The sequence below is a fragment of the Limulus polyphemus genome, unplaced genomic scaffold (assembly GCF_000517525.1).
Source record: "Limulus polyphemus unplaced genomic scaffold, Limulus_polyphemus-2.1.2 Scaffold9641, whole genome shotgun sequence".
In the NCBI taxonomy this organism is placed as follows: Eukaryota; Metazoa; Arthropoda; class Merostomata; order Xiphosura; family Limulidae; genus Limulus; species Limulus polyphemus.
Window position 1 is genome coordinate 1 of NW_013675251.1, and position 20,344 is coordinate 20,344.

At 32.3% G+C, this 20,344-nt stretch overlaps 1 protein-coding gene across 3 annotated transcripts; it reads left to right on the forward strand.

Moving 5' to 3' along the window:
- The first annotated feature begins 776 nt into the window (after window positions 1-776).
- LOC111083463 (zinc finger protein 75A-like) lies at window positions 777-17,511 on the forward strand. Of its 3 annotated transcripts, none has more exons than XM_022380000.1 (4): window positions 777-982; window positions 1,171-1,271; window positions 2,537-2,723; window positions 16,980-17,511. In XM_022380000.1, coding segments are annotated over exons 1-4 (333 nt in total). In that variant the 5' UTR covers window positions 777-981; the 3' UTR covers window positions 17,024-17,511. The 3 variants fall into 3 exon arrangements, with proteins under 3 accessions (XP_022235708.1, XP_022235707.1, XP_022235706.1); XM_022379999.1 differs by lacking the exon at window positions 16,980-17,511 and adding an exon at window positions 13,574-14,096; XM_022379998.1 differs by lacking the exon at window positions 16,980-17,511 and adding an exon at window positions 7,894-8,364.
- The last annotated feature ends 2,833 nt before the right edge of the window (window positions 17,512-20,344 follow it).

Consider the following 20,344-nt stretch of genomic DNA (forward strand, 5'->3'; position numbering starts at 1 on the left):
CTTCGTCCTCTACATTTGTAGGTTTCTACAACAGGCAGTTGCTGTCCATTTGAAACTTAGATTCATTATGAATACTCTACCTAAACAACCGTATAACACCAAAATTTAGTTTTTTATTTAATTAGACACTTAATGTTTTGCTTTACAGCTTCTTTTTGTTTTTCAGGATAGACCTCTTCATATATTGCTCGTGTACAGCTGTCTGTATAAATGTTACGTAATTATGGAAAGGAAAGTGGGTAGATCCCACAGTCATCTCTCAAGATTTAAAAAAAATTCAGGATTTCCAAAAACAGAAATGTTTAAAAACCACTGCTCTATTATATTAACATATCACATGTATTATTCTTCATCACACTCATGTAAACTAAAAGAGTGTGAATTAAATGTGCATTGTAGTCATAACTTAAACCTGACCTTGCCAGTTCTTTTTATAGCATTCCTTTTTAAATGAAAATCTTGAAAGCAGTTAAGTGAATTATCTCAGCCTTGGTGTGTATGTGTGTGTATGTCTTTTGGAATTTTTATACTTGGATACATGTAGTCTTACTGAAAACAGTTTTCACCGAGAAATATAAAGGTATTAAACAAAAATTTTAAAAAGGGAAACAAGTTTTGACAGACAATAATAAAGAAGTCTGCTGTTTAAGTATGTAAAGTTGTATGCAGCCACATTGTCATGTGACTAATAATTGTCTACGTATTTGTTAAGAGATAACAATCCCAGCTTAACTTCATTTCTCATCGTCATATTTTCTGTGTAGTTTCTAAACTCTGTCTTTGGTAGATTTTTATAGACATTAAGTTTATGATTTTTGATCTAAATATTTCCTTATTGTTAAATATCAGTTGTGAACATTGGATGACAACAGAAATGTCAGTTAATTCATTTCACTGTTGCATTAGTATAAATCTGTTTCATTTTGCCATGTTTGATTGTCCTAATTAAGGATTTAGAAATCATCCAGAAACACTTGTAAAAGTATATACAAATTGTGCTTTATTATAATTAAATGTTGATATTTCAGTATAATGGTTAAGGACAGAATGATTAAACTGGAATAGTGTAAAAAAACATTTAATTTTGCAGTGAGAACTTGTTTTAATCTAATAACAGACAGAAGGTATGTTGAAATATTTGTAACAAAATTGTATATTTTACTCCTCTAGTGACAAGAGAAGCTGTTTCCCTAGAAGAAGAATCTTTAAATACAGTCTTTAATTTTAAAATAAAAAAAGAGAAGTATGAAGAAGTACCAAAGGAAACTGAGGTAATCTTTATATAAAAACTTTTATAATTCTCTTAATACAGCAAATATCTAGATAATTTTCTCAAACATTTATGCACTTAAGTAGTTGTGTAGTAACTGTAATTAATTAGTTTACAGTTGTGGTTTTTTAAGTAAGTACTTCAAAAATGAAAGTAATGCTTCAGTGGTAAACTTTAGATCAAATAGCTAATTTTTATCATATCATTGTTACGTGCTTTCTTACACATTAAATTGTGGGAGAGATCTGACTATATATGGTACTAGAAGAAGTATGAAAGTTGACCTAAAAATTTTGACACTATGAATCCTAATCAGACAATATTAACATGATTAGAAGTTGCAGGAGACAGAGTCAGAATGATAGAGGACAGTGAAAGGTTTACATTCCTCGAGAAAACCCCAAAAAATTAACTAACTGTTATAACTGAAGCATTTGTTTGAACTACATTTTGCTACTAAAATAACAGTTTTTGAATTTTTTCTATTTCTTTGTGTTAGAAATATAGAGATTGAAAGCTACAGAAAGAATGGAAAGTTGAAAATAGTAATAATTGGAAACAGTAATTTTAATTAGTTAATTATTTTCATGAGTCATGACACTAACGAATTATTAAGTTGAACAACCTTATATTAATAGAAAATAATAAAAATCATATTGGCAATATTTTGATTATTTGAATAGTTAGAATTCTCACAAATGGTAATTATTGGAAACATTAATTTTGACTAGTTGATTATTTTCATAAAATTAACAGATTTAATTGTAATTTTTGTTAATCGATTATTTTATGTGACATTAATTGATGAGATTGATTATCATGGGTAATACATTGTATCAAGTTAATTGCCCAGCTCAAGTGACTCATTATTATAAGCTAAAAACATTCTACTTTTAATGATGTATCAAAATATGTTAATTTACTGTTAAATTTTAAATTGTATGCACTTACATTTTTATATATTAAATTTCATCACTATTGTACTTACCCTGACATGAATGTATTGTGATCCGTATTGCTTCCAATAAAAATAAGTACCATTACAGTACATGGAACTGTCACATACAAGTGAAAACACACCAGCTACTGACATATCTTGTGTTTATGTAAAACAGTTTTTTTAGTAAAGTTATTGGTTAGTTTACTAAACAAACTGAAAGGATATGATTCTAAAACAAGAATACCAGTGGTAATTTATCATGTTTTACATGTAGTATAGGTGTTCTATATTAACAACATTGGTTATTATTGGTCTTTGTGTTTTAGAACACATTTGTCAAAGTAAAAATTGGACAAAGTGGTGATTCAACAAAAGATGGAATTATTTCCAAGTTCAGTGAGAGTGATGATGAAACTGTTGATTGTTCACAACATGATATTATATGTGTGAAAAACGAAATTGAACCAGAAGAGGAGTTTCAACAAATTAATTCTGGATCAGAAGGTTTATCAGGTGAGTGTAAACTTCAATAACTATATCGATTAACCATATGGTGGAAGACATACTAGTAGTAAAATGGTGTTGCTGAATTGTGTTAAATAATATTAATAATGTACAGTTAGCTCATACAGACAACTCTACCATGGTAGCTTACATCAACAGTCAGGTTGGTACTCGTCCTTGCAGCCTTTGTTTTTTTTTTTAACAGTTTTTCTTCTTTCTTGGCTTTGTTCTCAACATGTTGACCTCTGAGTCTACAAGTTTATGGTGTGATTAACATTTTGGCTGACTCTTCACACTTTAATTTTTCAATGGATATCCAAATATGCTACACTGACCAACCATCTTCTCTTCTATTGAGTTGTAGTTCCAAATCTAAATTCTGTGGCAGTGACTCTTCTCATTCAATCTTGGAAAAAGTTTTCTTCCTTTATTCTCCATTTCATCTTTTTCTTCAAGTTTTGGTCAAGATCAGTTACTTAAAGTGCCAGTTTCTCCTTTTCCTGGTCAACCATAGTTCCCCTATTACGTCAACTTTATTTTTGTAACCTGTCCCATTACCAGTGTGGAATCATATTTTACAATAGTATTTAGCATGTACCACTTCACATCTGGCTAATGTTTGGTTCTTTGTCCAGGAAACCATATTCTCTTCACAGGTGACTCAAATATTAGCCCATTTTTGTAAATATACTTCTTTGGCTGTTTAGTATCATTAGACAATTTTCTGGACCTGATTCTCTAGACTTGCTATACCTTGTTTATATCCAACTCAACAAATATCTTCTCTCCTTATGTATTTGTTTCATAACCATAACACATCAGCTTCTTCTTTAACTGATTACAGTAGAGCTGCATTATCTGTCACTGTCAGATGCTATATTAGCCATTAATCCCTTTTTTCTCCATTATTCATAGTCTTCTTATGAGCCTTTCTTTTCCACAACCCCAAATTACTAGACATTTTCCTAACTGTGACTTGGGTTTGAGATTACGTTTCTTGGCCTCTCCTCTTTTGAAGTTATAGTACCTTCTGTGCTCTATCATATTTGTTTTTAATTAGTGTCGTTGGATGAACAATGTTCAGAAATATATATGTACGCCCTTGATGCTTCTTGTATCTTATGTTCTCAGAAAAGCTTATACTTGTACCCTAATTGTGCCATTATAACTAAAATTTGGACAGTAAGACAAGGTAACCAGTATGCGATGTTTATCTATCTTGAAATATTTGGCACTTCATTTGTAGTTTTCCTGAGTTACAGATCTTTTTGCAGACCTATCCTCAAGTTCTTTTAGATCCTCTCTGGGTGGTCAGTACTGGAGCTCGTTTTGTAAATTGGCCAGAATTGTCAGATGTAAATGCAAGAAACCTTGGCCTTAGAATGATGTGTAGTAATTAGCTACAACTGGTCTACTTCTCCAGTAATTTTGCACTACAAATGAAGGACATTGCATTGTGATCTGGCTACATTTTTTATGCCACACCTAAGAATGTGAAAGTTCTACAAGTAAATATGAACCTCCTGACTCTCCCTTTTATATATATATATTAGTTAACTCTTCCAACACGGGGTCAGTCAATTTGACCGAGTCACGTGACCTTCTGCACTCGTTTAAAGTTGACATAAATTTAATACTTATAACTCTCTATATATTGGGTATATCTTTACGAAATTTGGCAGTCTTTCAGTTAATATTACAAGACTTTCACATATAAAAAGTCATATTTCTTAGTGAAGTACTGTTACTGAAAAAATAAAGTTTTGTCCATGAATATATTGAGTATTTGTTTTGAATAGTCCATGTGCAAAGTAAATTTCATGTTAAAATTAAAAAGTACTTTTCGTCATCTCAAAAATCTCAAGTTTCCTTTGTGTAACCCTTAAACCTCCTAAATGTATTTCAAACGTTTTTTTTTCACTAAATCCTTATAGTTTATATGTTATTTTCTCTACCCTACTCTCAAACCTGGATCGGTCAATTCGACCAACCTCGTAACCACTAAAAAATAAACCTAAATTAGCCTTCTTTTCTTTCTAGTATAACTTCAGATTGTAACCTGAAACTACATTTGTTTATCCTCTAAATTTGTAACATTATACATCTATTTATAATTAAATTTTATAGTTTTATTGCCCTTTGAATCATGTCTAACTGCTATCCGCTCCATTATAAGTTGTAAATCACTCGGGAAACGTACAGTTCACGTTATGCTATCGAATTACATCACCCATGAGCTGCTCTCGTGCGTGCTATGTGAACAATTTTAATTATATTATTATTACTTAATTTACCTATTCTAGTCTTAAATAACTTAAAAAGATCTGTACTTTTAATTTTAGTTACTTTTATAATAATAAATAAAGAATAAATATGAAAAACAAGAAATAAAGTACTTACTCAAGCTTATTTTTTCTTGCCCTCGATTGTCGAGTAGAGTGAAGCCTGATTTTTTCTTTTTTTTAGCGATTATGGTAAAGCACTTAAGAATTTTTACTTACTTAAATAATACACCAAAGAATATAGACTAATAACATGCAAAAAGTAGACACATTCACTTACTTCTAAAAATTTTCCTGGCTTTCTAGCTATGAGACAAGAGCTGTTAGAAATTCATCCAAGCTAGTCGTTAACTTTCCCACAGGAACGAAATTGCTACTCCCAGTGACATTAACGGTTATCTGTTCAGAACACAATGCTATACAATACGCCATTTGATAGATGAAAACCTTGACTTTCTATTGGTTATAGGTAATATATAATGAAACATAAGAGAGAACTATCAACGAATTGTGAAAGAGAGGATGTGACAGGTGGGTGTGTCAGAAGGGGTCTGATTTTTTCTTTGATAGCTCTGTAACAAAACAAAATTGAAGGCCATAAAAATTATGGTCTGTTTGAGCAAAAACAATTTTATAGAGAGCATTTTACGTTTAATTTCATACATTTTTGAGGGGTGATGGATAAAATAGGGATGATGACATGCTAAGACAAAATTTGTCATGTGTGTTACACTGGTGGAAATTCATGATTTTTTTATATATTTCCTTTTAGAATTAAGAACTTAAAACTGGTATAATATTAAAATATTGATTATTAGCTAAGATTTTATGCTATTCTAATCGGTATAACATAAACTAAAAGTAGTGTAATAAAATTTTTAATGTAAGACACTAAAACCTTGTGTCATGCGCAGTAAAGGGTACCCATGCCGATATGGTTAAAGGGTGATGAGGGCAAGAAGATATCCTGCTCAGAAGATTGCATTCTCTGTATGTCCTCATTTGGTCACAGTGTTATAGTATTTGCCACATCATTCATTTTCCCATGAAGCTAGTCTTGTTCTGGGTTCTCTTCAATTCTTTTAATTTACTATGCTTATTAAGGATGCTACTTTCCTACCCAAATTTTTGTGACTTTATGTGAGGAGACCCTGCTCAGGAGAATGCCTTTTGTTAGTATTCTTATTTGTTCCAGTCTCATATGAGGCTGGTCCACTCCACCTGTTTTTCCATGAATCTAGTTCAGATCTGAGATATTACTTTCCTGCCTAGAAACATAAATTTTGGTGCCTAGGTCCTTTTAACTCACCTCCTTCTTTATGTGGTGTTTTTTGTTTTTTTTTTGTATTTCAATGGTAAGTTTTACACTTTATATCTAAGCAGAGGGACATACTGTTTTTCTGTTGTTTCTTTTTTCTTTCTTTCTTTCTGTCTTCTTCTTCCAAACACTTTGCAATTGACTGCTATTCCTCATTTCTCAGTGGATTAACTTGAAACTTGATAGGGTTATACCTTGGTCCAATACACGCAGACACCTTTTTAATTTTTTTTTATTTAGCCTTTTTAAATTATTTTATGGATCAAAGGTTAAACAACTCAAAAATGTATGTTTTGGGCTCCTGTATGGTTATATGTACAGCAATCAAGATGAGAATTGGCACAAATATAAATTTTCATGCATCCAACACATTTTGAGTCATTTTGCTGTATTTTGGTCAATTTACATGGTATTTGATACAATGATATCTTTTTTTACAGTTCCTAAACAGAAATATAGACAATTTAGGAATTTTTGTCTTTTGTACAATTTTACAGTGAGGAAAGCACTATATATGTATGTCAATCAACTTACATGGGATTTGGTACAAAGATACCTTCTTGCAGGTCCCAAACAGTGATATAGACAGTTTTAAATTTTTCACGATCCTGGACAGAAGATGTGTATGAATGTTATAGCCACTGTCTGTTTGATGATATGTTGTGTCATCCAACTGGTTAAGGGATGTGACATGGCATGTTTAATGATATGTTGTGGCATCCAACTGGTTAAGGGATGTGACATGGCATGTTTAATGATATATTGTGGCATCCAACTGGTTAAGGGATGTGACATGGCATGTTTAATGATATGTTGTGGCATCCAACTGGTTAAGGGATGTGATATGGCATGTTTAATGATATATTGTGTCATCCAACTGGTTAAGGGATGTGACATGGCATGTTTAATGATATATTGTGTCATCCAACTGGTTAAGGGATGTGACATGGCATGTTTAATGATATGTTGTGGCATCCAACTGGTTAAGGGATGTGACATGGCATGTTTAATGATATGTTCTGTCATCCAACTGGTTAAGGGATGTGATATGGCATGTTTAATGATATGTTTGTCATCCAACTTGCTAAGGGATGTGATATGGCATGTTTAATGATATGTTGTGTCATCCAACTGGTTAAGGGATGTGATATGGCATGTTTAATGATATACTGTGTCATCCAACTGGTTAAGGGATGTGATATGGCATGTTTAATGATATGTTGTGTCATCCAGCTGGTTAAGGGATGTGATATGGCATGTTTAATGATATATTGTGTCATCCAACTCATTAAGGGATGTGACATGGTAAATTCATCAATTAATCTAGATCTGTTTTAATTTCAAATATACGTGTACCTTTTCAAAGTTGGTTTGATGTTTTTTGGAGCTAACTGTATTAGATTATAATAAAAGTCATTTATGAATTTACTACATCAACATATGTATTATTATTAATTCCTGCATTTATTTAAATTCATCTTTTGAATATAGATTCAAAGATGTACTTGAACAACTATTGTGGAAAGCAATTTGATCAAAATCATATTATAACTCAAAAATCTCTCTTTTTCCAAGCTAGAAAACTACACATCTGTGAATCGAAGTGGTGTTAATCTGTCTGATAAAACATTTTCAAGGTTAAATAACCATAAAAGACATAAGAATTTTCATAAGGAAGCTAAGCCATACAGTAACATAGTGTGTGACAAAGAATTGGAAAGAAATCATTGTCTAAGATTAAATCTAAGGATGCTCTCGGCAAAGAAACCATACAAATGTGTAGGATGTAGCAAACAATTTGTAACAAATAGTAATTTAAAAACACATCTGAAAATGCATTCTGGGGAGAAACCTTACAGTTGTGTAGTGTGTTGTAATGGATTTCGAAGTAGTAGTCAGTTTAAAAGACATGAGAGGACACACACACTGGTGAGAAACCATATAATTGTGTTGTGTGTGAAAAGAAATTTGCAAGAAATACATGCTTACAAGAACATTTGAGGATACACACTGGAGAAAGACCATACAGTTGTGTAGTGTGCAATAATGGATTTCGAAGCAATTGTCAGTTAAGAAAACACGAGAGAGTACATACTGGGGAGAAATTATATACTTGTGTAGTTTGTGATAAAAAATTTGGGAATAATAGTCAACTTAATGAACGTGAAAAGGTGTACACTGGAGAAAAACCGTACAGTTGTTTAGTGTGTGTGATAAAGAATTTGGGAAAAATAATGAACTTAAAAGACATGAGAGGATACGCACTGGGGAGAAACCATATAGTTGTGTAGAGTGTGGAAAAGAATATGGTAGAAGCAGTCAACTTAAAACTCATCAGAGAACACATACTGGAGAGAAGCCATATAGTTGTTTAGTGTGTGGTAAAAAATTTAGAAGAAATAGTTATCTTAAAATTCACCAGAGAATACACACTGGTGAGAAACCATACAGTTGTATAGATTGTGGCAAGAAGTTTGGAAGTAATAGTCAACTTAGGGCACATGAAAGTATTCATTCCGCAGAGAAACCGTACAGCTGTTTAGTGTGTCATTAAAAATTTAGAAAAAATAATGATCTTAAAATACATACTGGTGAGAAACCATATAGTTGTGTAGATTGTGGCAAAAAATATACAAGTACTAGCCAACTTAAAATACATCAGAAGACTCATACTAGGGAGAAACCATACATTTGCATAGTGTGTGGCAAACAGTTTAGAAGAAAGTGTCATCTCAAAACACACACAAAGGAATACACGCTGGAAAAAACCATACAGTTGTGTAGTATGTGCTAAAGAATTTAGAAGAAATTGTCATCTTCAAACTCATCAAATGATGCACACTGGGGAGAAACCATACATTTGTTTGGTGTGTGGTAAAAGATTTGGAAGAAATAGTTATTTTAAAGTTCACCAAAGGATACACACTGGGGAGAAACCATACAGTTGTGTAGAGTGTGGAAAAAAATTTGTAAGTAATGATAAACTTAAAGCACATCAGAAAGTACACAGTGAGGAGAAACCATATACATGTGAAGTGTGTGGTAAGGAATTTGGAAGAAATAGCTATCTTATTGCTCATCAAAGGATACACAGTGGGGAGAAACCATACAATTGTGTAGAGTGTGGAAAGAAGTTTATAAGTAATGTGAAACTTAAAGCACATCAGAGGTTGCACAGTAGACAGAGACTATACAGCTGTATAGTGTGTCATAAAGTATTTAGAAGAAATGGTAATCTTAGAATACACCAGCGGAAACACACTGGGGAGGAACTGTACAGTTGTGTAGTGTGTGTGGTAAAGGATTTGTAAGTAATAATCAGTATATAAGACATCAGAAGATACATATAAGAGAAAAACCATACAGGTGTGGATTATGTGGAGAGAAATTTGAACTAAATAGTGAACTGAAAGAACATGAGAATAAACACACTGGGGAGAAATCACACTGTTGTTTAGTGTGTGGCAAAGAATTTGTAAGAAAAAGTCACCTGGAAGAACATTTGAGGACACATTCTGAGGAAGAACCATGCAGTTGTTTGGTGTGTGGCAAGGAATTTGTACATAATCGTCACCTTCAAATACATAGAAATGTACACAGTTGGAGGAAAAATGAAATCATGAAGTGGTAACCTATCTTGTGAAATGTTGTTGGGCTTAAAACAGATTGTTGTGTTGTGTGTTTATATTTGTGCATGAAGAAATACATAATAAAAGACAGTACACTGGAAACAACCCCTAAAGTTTCATTGTATATAGTAGAAATCTATGACATGAAAGTAGAAGATACAGATAAATCAGAAAGCATGTGGTAAGAACTTTTAATCTTTTAAGAAGTAATATAATAATCTATAGTGTAGATGAACAAAGGTTCCTATAATGTGTAATGAAAGATATTTAAATCAGCATCAGTGGAGTTAATAATGAGAAGTGATACAAGTTGTTTGTAATATGTGTGTGTTCTTAAGACTGTAATTATAGTTACAATAAATTGTGTGAATGGTGATACACTGGAGAAAAGTCATGTGACTTTGAAGAATATACAGCAGCACAGGTTATAGAAGATATTTTAATGTACATCATGAACATTTAATCAATCTTGGGGATGAAGTATAGAGTTGTAGTGGCCTTAACACTAATTTTTGCAAAACATATAAAATATAAAATCACCTTCAGATGAGATAGTAGTACATTTGTGTAGTTTTCAGTTAAAATTTGGAAGAAAAAGTTACCTAAAGAATATAAGGATGAACATTATTTTTGAGAAACCATATAGTAAATGATGTTTGTGGTGTTGCATTTAACATAACATAATGTTTAGGGACAACAAGGGGCCTATTTGTCTGTCTCAGCTGTTACATCCTCTAAACTAAAATATTATAAATTTTAAAAAAATCTTAAAGCCAGCCCTTATCATTCATGTAGTTTTTAAGCTTTCTCTTAAATTTACTGCCTCCACAGCATCCAAAGGCAACCCATTTCAGAGGCCAACCACTCTGTTAGAAAAATAAAGCTGTCTTAGCTAAAGATGACTCCAACCTTGCCAAAATGTATAATTGTGTCTCCTAGTTTTACTATTCTCACCGTTAACTACAAATAAAAACTATGACAAACCCTCCATCCCAGGCACCATTCTAGTAATCCTTCTCTGAACCCTTTATGACAATGCAATGTCCTTCCTATGGTAAGGAGCCCAAGAATGAACACAATACTCCAAATGTGGCCTAACCAGTGACCTATACAATGAAATTATAATCTCTTTATAGACTCGTATTCAATATTTCTGAAGATACAACCTAAAATTCTATTTGCCCTACCACTAGTAACAGCACACTGCTTGGATGGCTTAAGAGACTGATAAATCATTACACCAAAATCCCTTTCTTTCATAATACTGTTAAGGTTATTCCCATCCAAATTATACTTATAATTAAATTTATGATAACCCACATGCATTATCTGGCATTTATTATAATTCAAATTCATCTGCCATTTATTTGCCCTACTCACTAAATGATATAAATCCTTTTGTAAAGAAGCAGCATCCTTTTTACAGCTAGCAACACCCAAGACCTTAATAGCATCTGCAAATTTAAGTAATTTATTGACCATTTCTTCATCTATGTCATTGATCTAAATCAGAAAGAGCAAAAGTCCTAACATTGAGCCCTGAGGTACCCCACTTGTAACTTTATCCAGTTTGACTGAACTCCATTTGTTACAACTCTCTAATTTCTTCCATCCAATTAACTAACTTATCCCCAACAGCTATAGAGCTACTTTTTTTTCCAAGTCCTTTATGTGGCACCTTTTCAAATGCTTTCTGAAAATCCAGGTACATCAAATCTACACTCTTACATTCATCTACATAAGCAGTAACCTTTTCAAAGATTGTCAAAAGATTTGTAAGGCAGGATTTTCCCTTAGTGAAACCATGTTGACTATTTAATAAAATTCTAAACTTTGTGAAATGACTTTGCAAAGCATCTTTTATCAGACTTTCCAAAACTTTTCCCACAACAGATATCAGACTAATAGGTCTATAATTACTGGGACAATTTTTATTACCTCCCTTGAAAAGAGGAGTGACATTAACTAACTTTCAATCCTTTTACACATGCCAACTGTTCAAGGACTTACAAACAAATAGTAGCAAGTGGCTCATGTATCCAATCCTTAACCTCCTTCAAACCCTTTGGAAAATATTAGCTGGCCCTGGAGCCTTATCATTTTGTAAACTTCTTAATTTTTTTTAACAAGCTCAGAATTAATGCAATCATATTGTCTGATCTTGTTTCCATCTATCAACTGTTCAAGATGAGAAATACTGCTTAAATATTCATTAGTAAAAACTGAAGAAAAAATCAGAATTTAATAACCCAGCCATCTCATAATCATCAGATACAAGCCTCTTTTCATCATTCTTTAAGGTTTCTACCCTATCATAACATTTTGTTTACTCTTAATGTACTTACAGAAAACCTAATAGAGCAATGATCACTTGCACCCAGACGTTCCCCAGTTTCCACCATCTCAACAATTTCTATATTATAAGTTATCAATAAATCTAAAATATCATTGTTAAGAACAGTATAATCTTTAAAACATTAACTGGTATGAAGATATAACATATAGAACTTTAGAAAAAAATTAAATACATGTAAGTAATATGAAACATCATATTTTAATTTTGTTATTTGTTTGGATATAAAATAATTTGAATGTTTGCTCAGAACTTTACTGATTAAGTTCTATACATTCGATCTGAATTTGGTTTTTATTTTGAAGAAAAAAACCAGTACAGGTAGGATTTAAATAATGCTTTTGTCATTACCAAAATTTTCTTTAGTTTGTAACAAGTGGTTTCTGTTTATCTCATTTTAATGATAAACACATCAATCTGTTTATGGAAACAGTAATGTACAGGACTTTCAAAGTTGATGTAATCTCTGCTTCTTTATTGACCTGAATTAGTTTTATAAAATTCTGTTCTAGTAGAATGAGGAAGCTACTTTTATCTGATAACAGTAAATATTGTTTTTAGGGCTGTATTTTTTAACATACCAAGGTTCTAATTGTAAATAACATGAAATTTGTGTTGTCACTAGTTAATTATATGATAATGTTTATGTCTACATATAAGTCATCAAAAGGCTAAGAAAATGCAATATTAAGCCTAATAATCTTGTTTATAGTTAGGTATAAATGTAACATATCTCCCTGGTCATATTAACTCTTGTTTCCCTCCTTCCATTTGGTTTCAAGTTGTAGGATCTAAGCTCATTATATTCATGTTGTACAAGTGTGGTGATATTAAATATAGAATAATATTTATTTAAAAGAGAACATGAGGAGAGAAAAGTTAAGAAGTGTATGGTGGTAGGAAAGATATATAATAACTTTAATGATTTAATATCAGAACCACTTAGAAACATTTTGATAAAGTTCTTGTTTTGGACATAAGACCCTCTTCAGGTGCACAAGGGCCTCAAACAACTAGCAAAAACAGAATGTTTGATTTAAGTAAAAATACAGGTTTAAAGAAAAGGCAGAGAGACAGGTAATAACAGTTGAGTATAGAATGAAGATTTTCCATTAATATACCTATTTTGTCTATACAGTATGGAGTCAGTTTGGTAAGGTTAGCTTGTATGTTGTTTCTTATTGTGAAAATTTGGAAATTGCATGTTATTTTCAAATATAGCAAATAAAAATTCTCTTACATTAAACTTTTAATTTATTTTCTTATTTCGCTCAAAGTATCATATGGTGTGCTGTTTTTCAAAATATCCAATCAAGGAAGCCAAAAACCTCAGAGGAAACAGAACCTAGTCAGAGAAAAGGGTGAAAGTCACAAGGCTGTGATAGTTCAGGTTATGTGTCCCTTCTCTGGTAAGTAAATGGATGCCATGTGCACACTGGCAAAAGTATGAGATTTGAGGCCACCTTTAGCAAGAACATGGCTTGAAAAAAACCAGAACACCTATATGCTGACCTGCTGATCTACCAAGTAGTTGAGGTAAAGATTCATACTTGGCAAGAATGATCAAATTAGCCAAGTACAAATGAACCAGAAAGGAGCTGGCATTTCTTATTTCATACTCTGGCTTTAGCTGTTTCTGCAACCTTTAAATTATCCTAAACTGCAGAATAAGGACAAAGGAACTTCCAACAAGCTCCTAAAAATGGACGTATATGAAAACACAGCATTTTACTGGATGAAAGTTAAGAAGAATTTGATAACATGTCAATCATGCTATATCCAGTGCCAGTGAGGCTTTTTACCCAGTTCTTAATTCAAGTAAAATACATACATATTAATAATAATGATAAATTATTTGGTGTTAAAATATATATTTGTGATGTTAATAAATCTTAAAAACCTAATTCTGATGTGTAATGACTTAAATACAAAACACTAAAAATTACAGTTCACCCACTGAATACATTGGTGATTACAAGAACTTATGAGTGCAAGTAAAGAATAATGTGATGTGTCAACCATACTATGTCCACTATATCCATTGCCACAAAAAGCCTTTCATCTAATTCCAGCAAATAAATTTGATTCCATGATCTCTTTAAGTGTGGGAGATAAGTTAGCCAATTGGATGGAAGAAAGCAGAGTTTTGTTACAAATGGAGTTCAGTCAAACTGGATTAATGTTACAATTGGGGGTACCTCATGGCTCAATGTTAGGACTTTTGCTCTTTCTGATTTAGATCAATGACATAGATGAAGAAATAGTCAATAAATTACTTAAATTTGCAGATGCTATTAAGGTATTGGGTGCTGCTAGCTGTAAAAAGGATGCTGCTTCTTTACAAAAGGATTTATATCATTTAGTGAGTTGGCCAAATAAATGGCAGATGGATTTTAATTATAATAAATGCAAGATAATGCATGTGGGTTATCATAAATTGAATTATAAGTATAATTTGGATGGGAATAACCTTAACACTGTCATAAAAGAAAGGGATCTTAGTGTAATGGTTGATCAGTCTCTTAAGCCATCTAAGCAGTGTGCTGTTGCAAGTGGTAGGGCAAATAGAATTTTAGGTTGTATCTACAGAAATATTCAATACGAGTCTATAGAGTTTATAATTTCATTGTATAGGTCACTGGTTAGGCCACGTTTGGAGTATTGTGTTCAGTGTTGGGCTCCTCACCTTAGGAAAGACATTGAATGGTTGGAAAGAGTTTAGAGGAGGGCTACTAGAGTGGTGCCTGGGATGGAGGGTTTGTCATATGAGGAGTGATTAAGATTTTTGAAATTGTTTTCTCATGAAAAAAGAATAGTTAGAAGGGATGTGATTGAGGTGTTTAAAATTGTAAAAGCAATTGATAGTGTTGATGCATAATCTTTTTTTATACTTAATGGCAAGAATAGATAAGGTAGGAGTCATCTTCATCTAAGACAGTTTCATTTTACCAGCAGGGTAGTTGGCCTCCGGAATAGGTTGCCATCGGATGTCGTGGGGGCAGTAAATTTAAGTGGGTTTAAGAAAAAACTTGATAACTATATGAATAATAAGGATTGGCTGGCTTAAAAATTTTTTTAAAAATGTATTTACTTAATAGTTTAGTGGTGCGATCTACAAAGATATTTACACTATAGCATGCGGTCTACACAGATACTATCATGATCATCACTGTTTTAATGATTCACTAAAACATAATTTCTTGCTAAATGATTTATATCCTTCCGCATTTTTGTTCAGTAAATAATAATACTTTGGTAAGTTGTGTGTTCCAAAGAGTACCTTAAGTTTAGGTTAGAATTGCGCTAGTTTTGATTGTTGGAATTTATTTCATTCCGATTATATTTGACCTCCAAATGTTATGTAATGGTATTTTGTACTCTATTTGTTTAAAATCATTATTTATAATAGCTGGCGTCACTTGCAAATAAACGAAAGTTAAAACGGTGATGATGATGATAGTATCTGTGTTACAGCAGCACCGTTTAGTTTAGAGGATGGGACAGCCGACCAGTTGGTCCCATGTTGTCCCTAAGCATTATTTTATGTTATAATAGGCAGAGCACAGGAAGCCCATTGTGAAACTTTGTGCCTAAAGAGCAACAAACGACATTTAATGGTACAAAAAAGGCTGTATGTAACGATATGTACGTATTATAAGAATCTTCATCGAATATTTTAAATGCACACATACCTATTTCCCAAAAATTATGGACAGGAACGTTTTTAATGTATTAAAAATATTTGAAAGTGTAATTTATTTTTAATTCAAAGTTCTAGAAGATACTACTGATACCAAAAACAGCCGTGTCCTGAACAATTAAATATTTTTAAAATTCTCGTTAAACGTTAACATACGCATAGGTCAAAATCCTAAACACAGTCGTTTTTAATGTGATAGGAATTTTTTAAAACATTGGAAGTTCGTTATTTTAAGTAGGCATTTTGGAGACCTTGTAATGATACAAAAACAGTTATATCCAAGAGCACGTAGATATTTTACCACTATTTCGTGACTATCGTCCTATACACAAACACTGAAATTTCTAAAAAATAAATTAGGTGAACGTAAAATACTATAGATATTAGTTTAAATACTACATAATTTCATATATAACTTTAGGCTTTGTTGTTGTTTTAGTTATACATGTACTTTTATTGTTTCTTGTGACTGTATTTGTATTTCTTCGTTTGCTTCTTTTTTATTTCATTTGTCGTGCATGTGTATTCTCGTGTGCTTCTTTATGTAGAAGCCCCCTGTGGCATAGCGGTATGTCTGCGGACTTACAACGTTAAAATCCGAGTTTCGATACCCGTGGTGGTAAAGCCCAGATAGCCCATTGTGTTGCTTTGTGCTTAACTTCAAACAAACGGATAAACTTTATGTTGAAACTATACATTATTTAAACATTTTTTTAATTGTGCGAGAAACCCTTGTCACTTCCTTGTGATTTAGTTTATGGTATGACTACTACCAGAACAGAGGAATACTGTTATGTTTTTTTTTAGTTGGTGCAAGGAGACATATATAATAGTTGAAGATATTCCTCTCATTTTTATGAATGCAATTGGATATTATGCGTCGAAGTTTAAAAAACAAAACAAAAAACACTTCATAATGTATCTTGATTTTTGACTCATCAACATTAACACTTTTAAAAGGTTCTTTCAAAATGTATTTTCAGGAAAACTGCAAAAAGTCTACTGGAAAAGCAATGTTGTCTTGTAAAGGAGAATATCAGGATTGATACCACTTGGCCTGTATTGACGAGACTTTAAAAATCTACCTTCAATATTTTAATTTTCTAAGTACCAAAATATTTAGTATCCCAACGCTATAAATGTCTGGGGTATTATAAATATTTTTATAAGTTAGCCCGTTTTAACTTAAAATGTAGCAACTTACAATTCTGTACTGAAGATGTTGTAATTACTCATTTTGGTATCATTTTGTGTATTTGAAAATGCGATAAAATAGTACTAGTAGGTTGATCTTTCTAAAACTAATTTTTTTTTTTATGCGTGAAACAAAAAAAATTGTGATAAGCATAGGGTTCCATTTCTTGTAGTTTTATTCACTAAAATAATCATTTTGTGGTAATGTAAGGGCACATTTGGACAGAAAAAGAAATTTAAAATTTTGGTGTCAGTATTACACGTCAGGCGGCCTGGCATGGCCAGATGGTTAGGGCGCTCGACTCGCAACCAGAGGGTCGCGGGTTCAAATCCCCATCACACCAAACATGCTCGCCATTTCAGCCATGGGGGCGTTAAAATGTGACGGTCAATCCCACTATTCGTTGGTAAAATAGTAGCCCAAGAGTTGGCGGTGGGTGATGATGACTAGCTGCCTTCCCTCCAGTCTTACACTGCTAAATTAGGGACGGCTAGCACAGATAGCCCTCGTGTAGCTTTGCGCGAAATTCAAAAACAAAAAATACACGTCAGGCTGTTTAGTTGCATAATCGGTTACTTTCATGCTACCGTCTGGTCATGGATTTACGGTGTACTTTAATATGGAAGTGATGAAAAACTTTAAGATAAAAATCGAACCCTTATCTGAAGAGGAAGATGCCTTTTATGGTGTTAGATATCTGAAAAATTATAAAGAAACTGGAAAACGGCACGTAGTAGTAAGTTAAAATATGTAGAAATTCAATCGTCTGTAAAACTGTAACATGCCACAAATATAATGATATATACCAAACAATTCCCGTAGTGTTCGATAATGGGTATATTATCTCACTCTCAGAACATGTGATTAATGATGATGATAATTTTGCTTTAGGCTTTTCTAACATCTGTTATTTGTCCACCATGAGAAGAATTGTTTCTGGTGAGCAGACATAATTTATTTCACTAACTTTATTAACACTGATAGTGGTAGAAATATGTTAACTTAGCCAACGAAACGTCACAAGTTCACAGTGGAGTAACAAATGAAATATTGTTTTAATTCCTTCCCATTTGGTATGTGATTTGTATAACAGTAACACTAACAGTATACCTGGATATCGTATATATATGTATTTCTTGTTTGTTCCTTAGTTTAAGTATCACAGCAAGAAATATATGATAAAAATAAGGCTTAAATCATACTATACCAACTTTACATTGTAATTATAACTCAAGTAATGTATATTTTTAGATGCAATCATCTGATTTCTGAATGGGATTATCATTTTTTCATAAAATTGCAAGCTTTGACTAGAGTAATCTACTGTATTAAGTGACTATTACTGAATAAAACATAAATCGTAAGATAGAGTATTTCTTTTATTTTGAAATAGTTTATTGAAGTTTGAAGAGTATAAAACAACTGGAATTGACATAACATGCAGATATATACTCCTTTACATGTATTTCCTGCAGAGAAAGATGTAGAGTCTGTTAACAGAAAGCTCCAAGAGTAAAACATCACAGAGTCCCTGTGTCTCTGAACTCCTGTTGAGTTTGTCACAAAGAAGGAGTCAATATACAAAATGTTATTAAATGATAATCTTTAGTAATAAATAAACGAATACAACAAAGGTATGTGTTAAATGTTTGTGGCGGTTGTGTTGGACTGGCAAACACAGAGAAAGAGAAACATTTGTTGATTTAACTATTAGCTTTCTCACCAGTCCAGTGTGAACCACACTGTAAGGTAATCCAAAAAATTATGAAATTACAAGTTAAAAGTTAAAACAACCCCTGAGTAAAAGAAAACAAATTTTAAGTTAAACAAGAAATGAAATTACAACTAAATCTCTAATGAAAATATAGCAAACTTTACAAAATCTCAATCAGTCAAAAATCATACCAAATTCCCTGCCAAACAGGGGAGAGCCTAGCTTTTAGTAACAAAGCTATGTTGCTGATTGGCTGTACTTCACTCACATGACTTTGATATAATCACCCTTGATTACAGGAGTGGGGAAGCTGTGAGCCTTTTGCTGGCACAAAAGACAGCTGTCTATTTCAGGACACATTACTGAAGTCTCAACTATCTTTCATGCAAGAGACTGAGTTTAATGGCCAATTAGTGGATCCAGGTCTCATGTGTCATTAGGATAAGGAAAAGCCAATGCTAATTTCAGAAACTTTCTACATCCAAACTAAATACAAAGAGAATGGAAATTTTGAAGAAATCACATAATGATTAAGGGGTTGCAAATGTGTTACATCTTGAAGGCATAGGAAAATTGTAACAGATACTCTGAAATGGCTTAGGCTTTTGAAAAAAAGTAACCAATCTTAATAAATTTAATAAAATAGCTACTCCTAGTTTCAGGTTCAGGCAAACAAATGTTTAATGGACACTTATTCCAACATGCCAGTCTGCAACTAAGTACTTCATAGGTCTTACCATCCACCTGGTTAGTCATATTGTATTTGTATTTTAATGATGGTTCTTAAGTTTAAAAGATCTTAGTGACCGAAATTACTTGTGCATATGGGTTAAAGTTGGATAATTAGTAAAATTTGCAAATAGATTAATTGTGGGGCTCACTAATCGATCACATTCACTTAATCAGTTATTCTCACATATGACATGGGTAGTTGAAATAATTAAAAATAATCAATTAACTTAATTTCATTTAATTAATTATTTTTGTGAGTCATCACACTAATCAATTAAGCATAACAACTTTGAATTTATTTAAAATAAGAATGAGAAATTTAGGTAAGGTTCCACGTATAAGCTTAGGAAACTACACTGGGTAGGGATTGGAGAAAGACTACATAAATGGATTGAAGGGTGGTTTGTGATAGAAACATAAGGCTGTTATTAGTAGAGACTAATCAAATTACTGTAAATCTCTGCTACTTTTTGAGTGTTTCAAGGATCAATGCTTGGGCCTTTGTTTTTTATTTTATTTATGACAATGATAGGGCATAATTATTAAATTTGACATTAAACTCTTGGTTATTGCTAACATTAAAATGTTGCTGTACTTAAGAATGACTTGGTTCTACAGTTGGGTGATTAATAGTGTTGCGTCAGCGAGTCACGTGACTACTGTGACGCAACGTTTCTAGAACTATCATGTACTTTGGCGAATGCTCT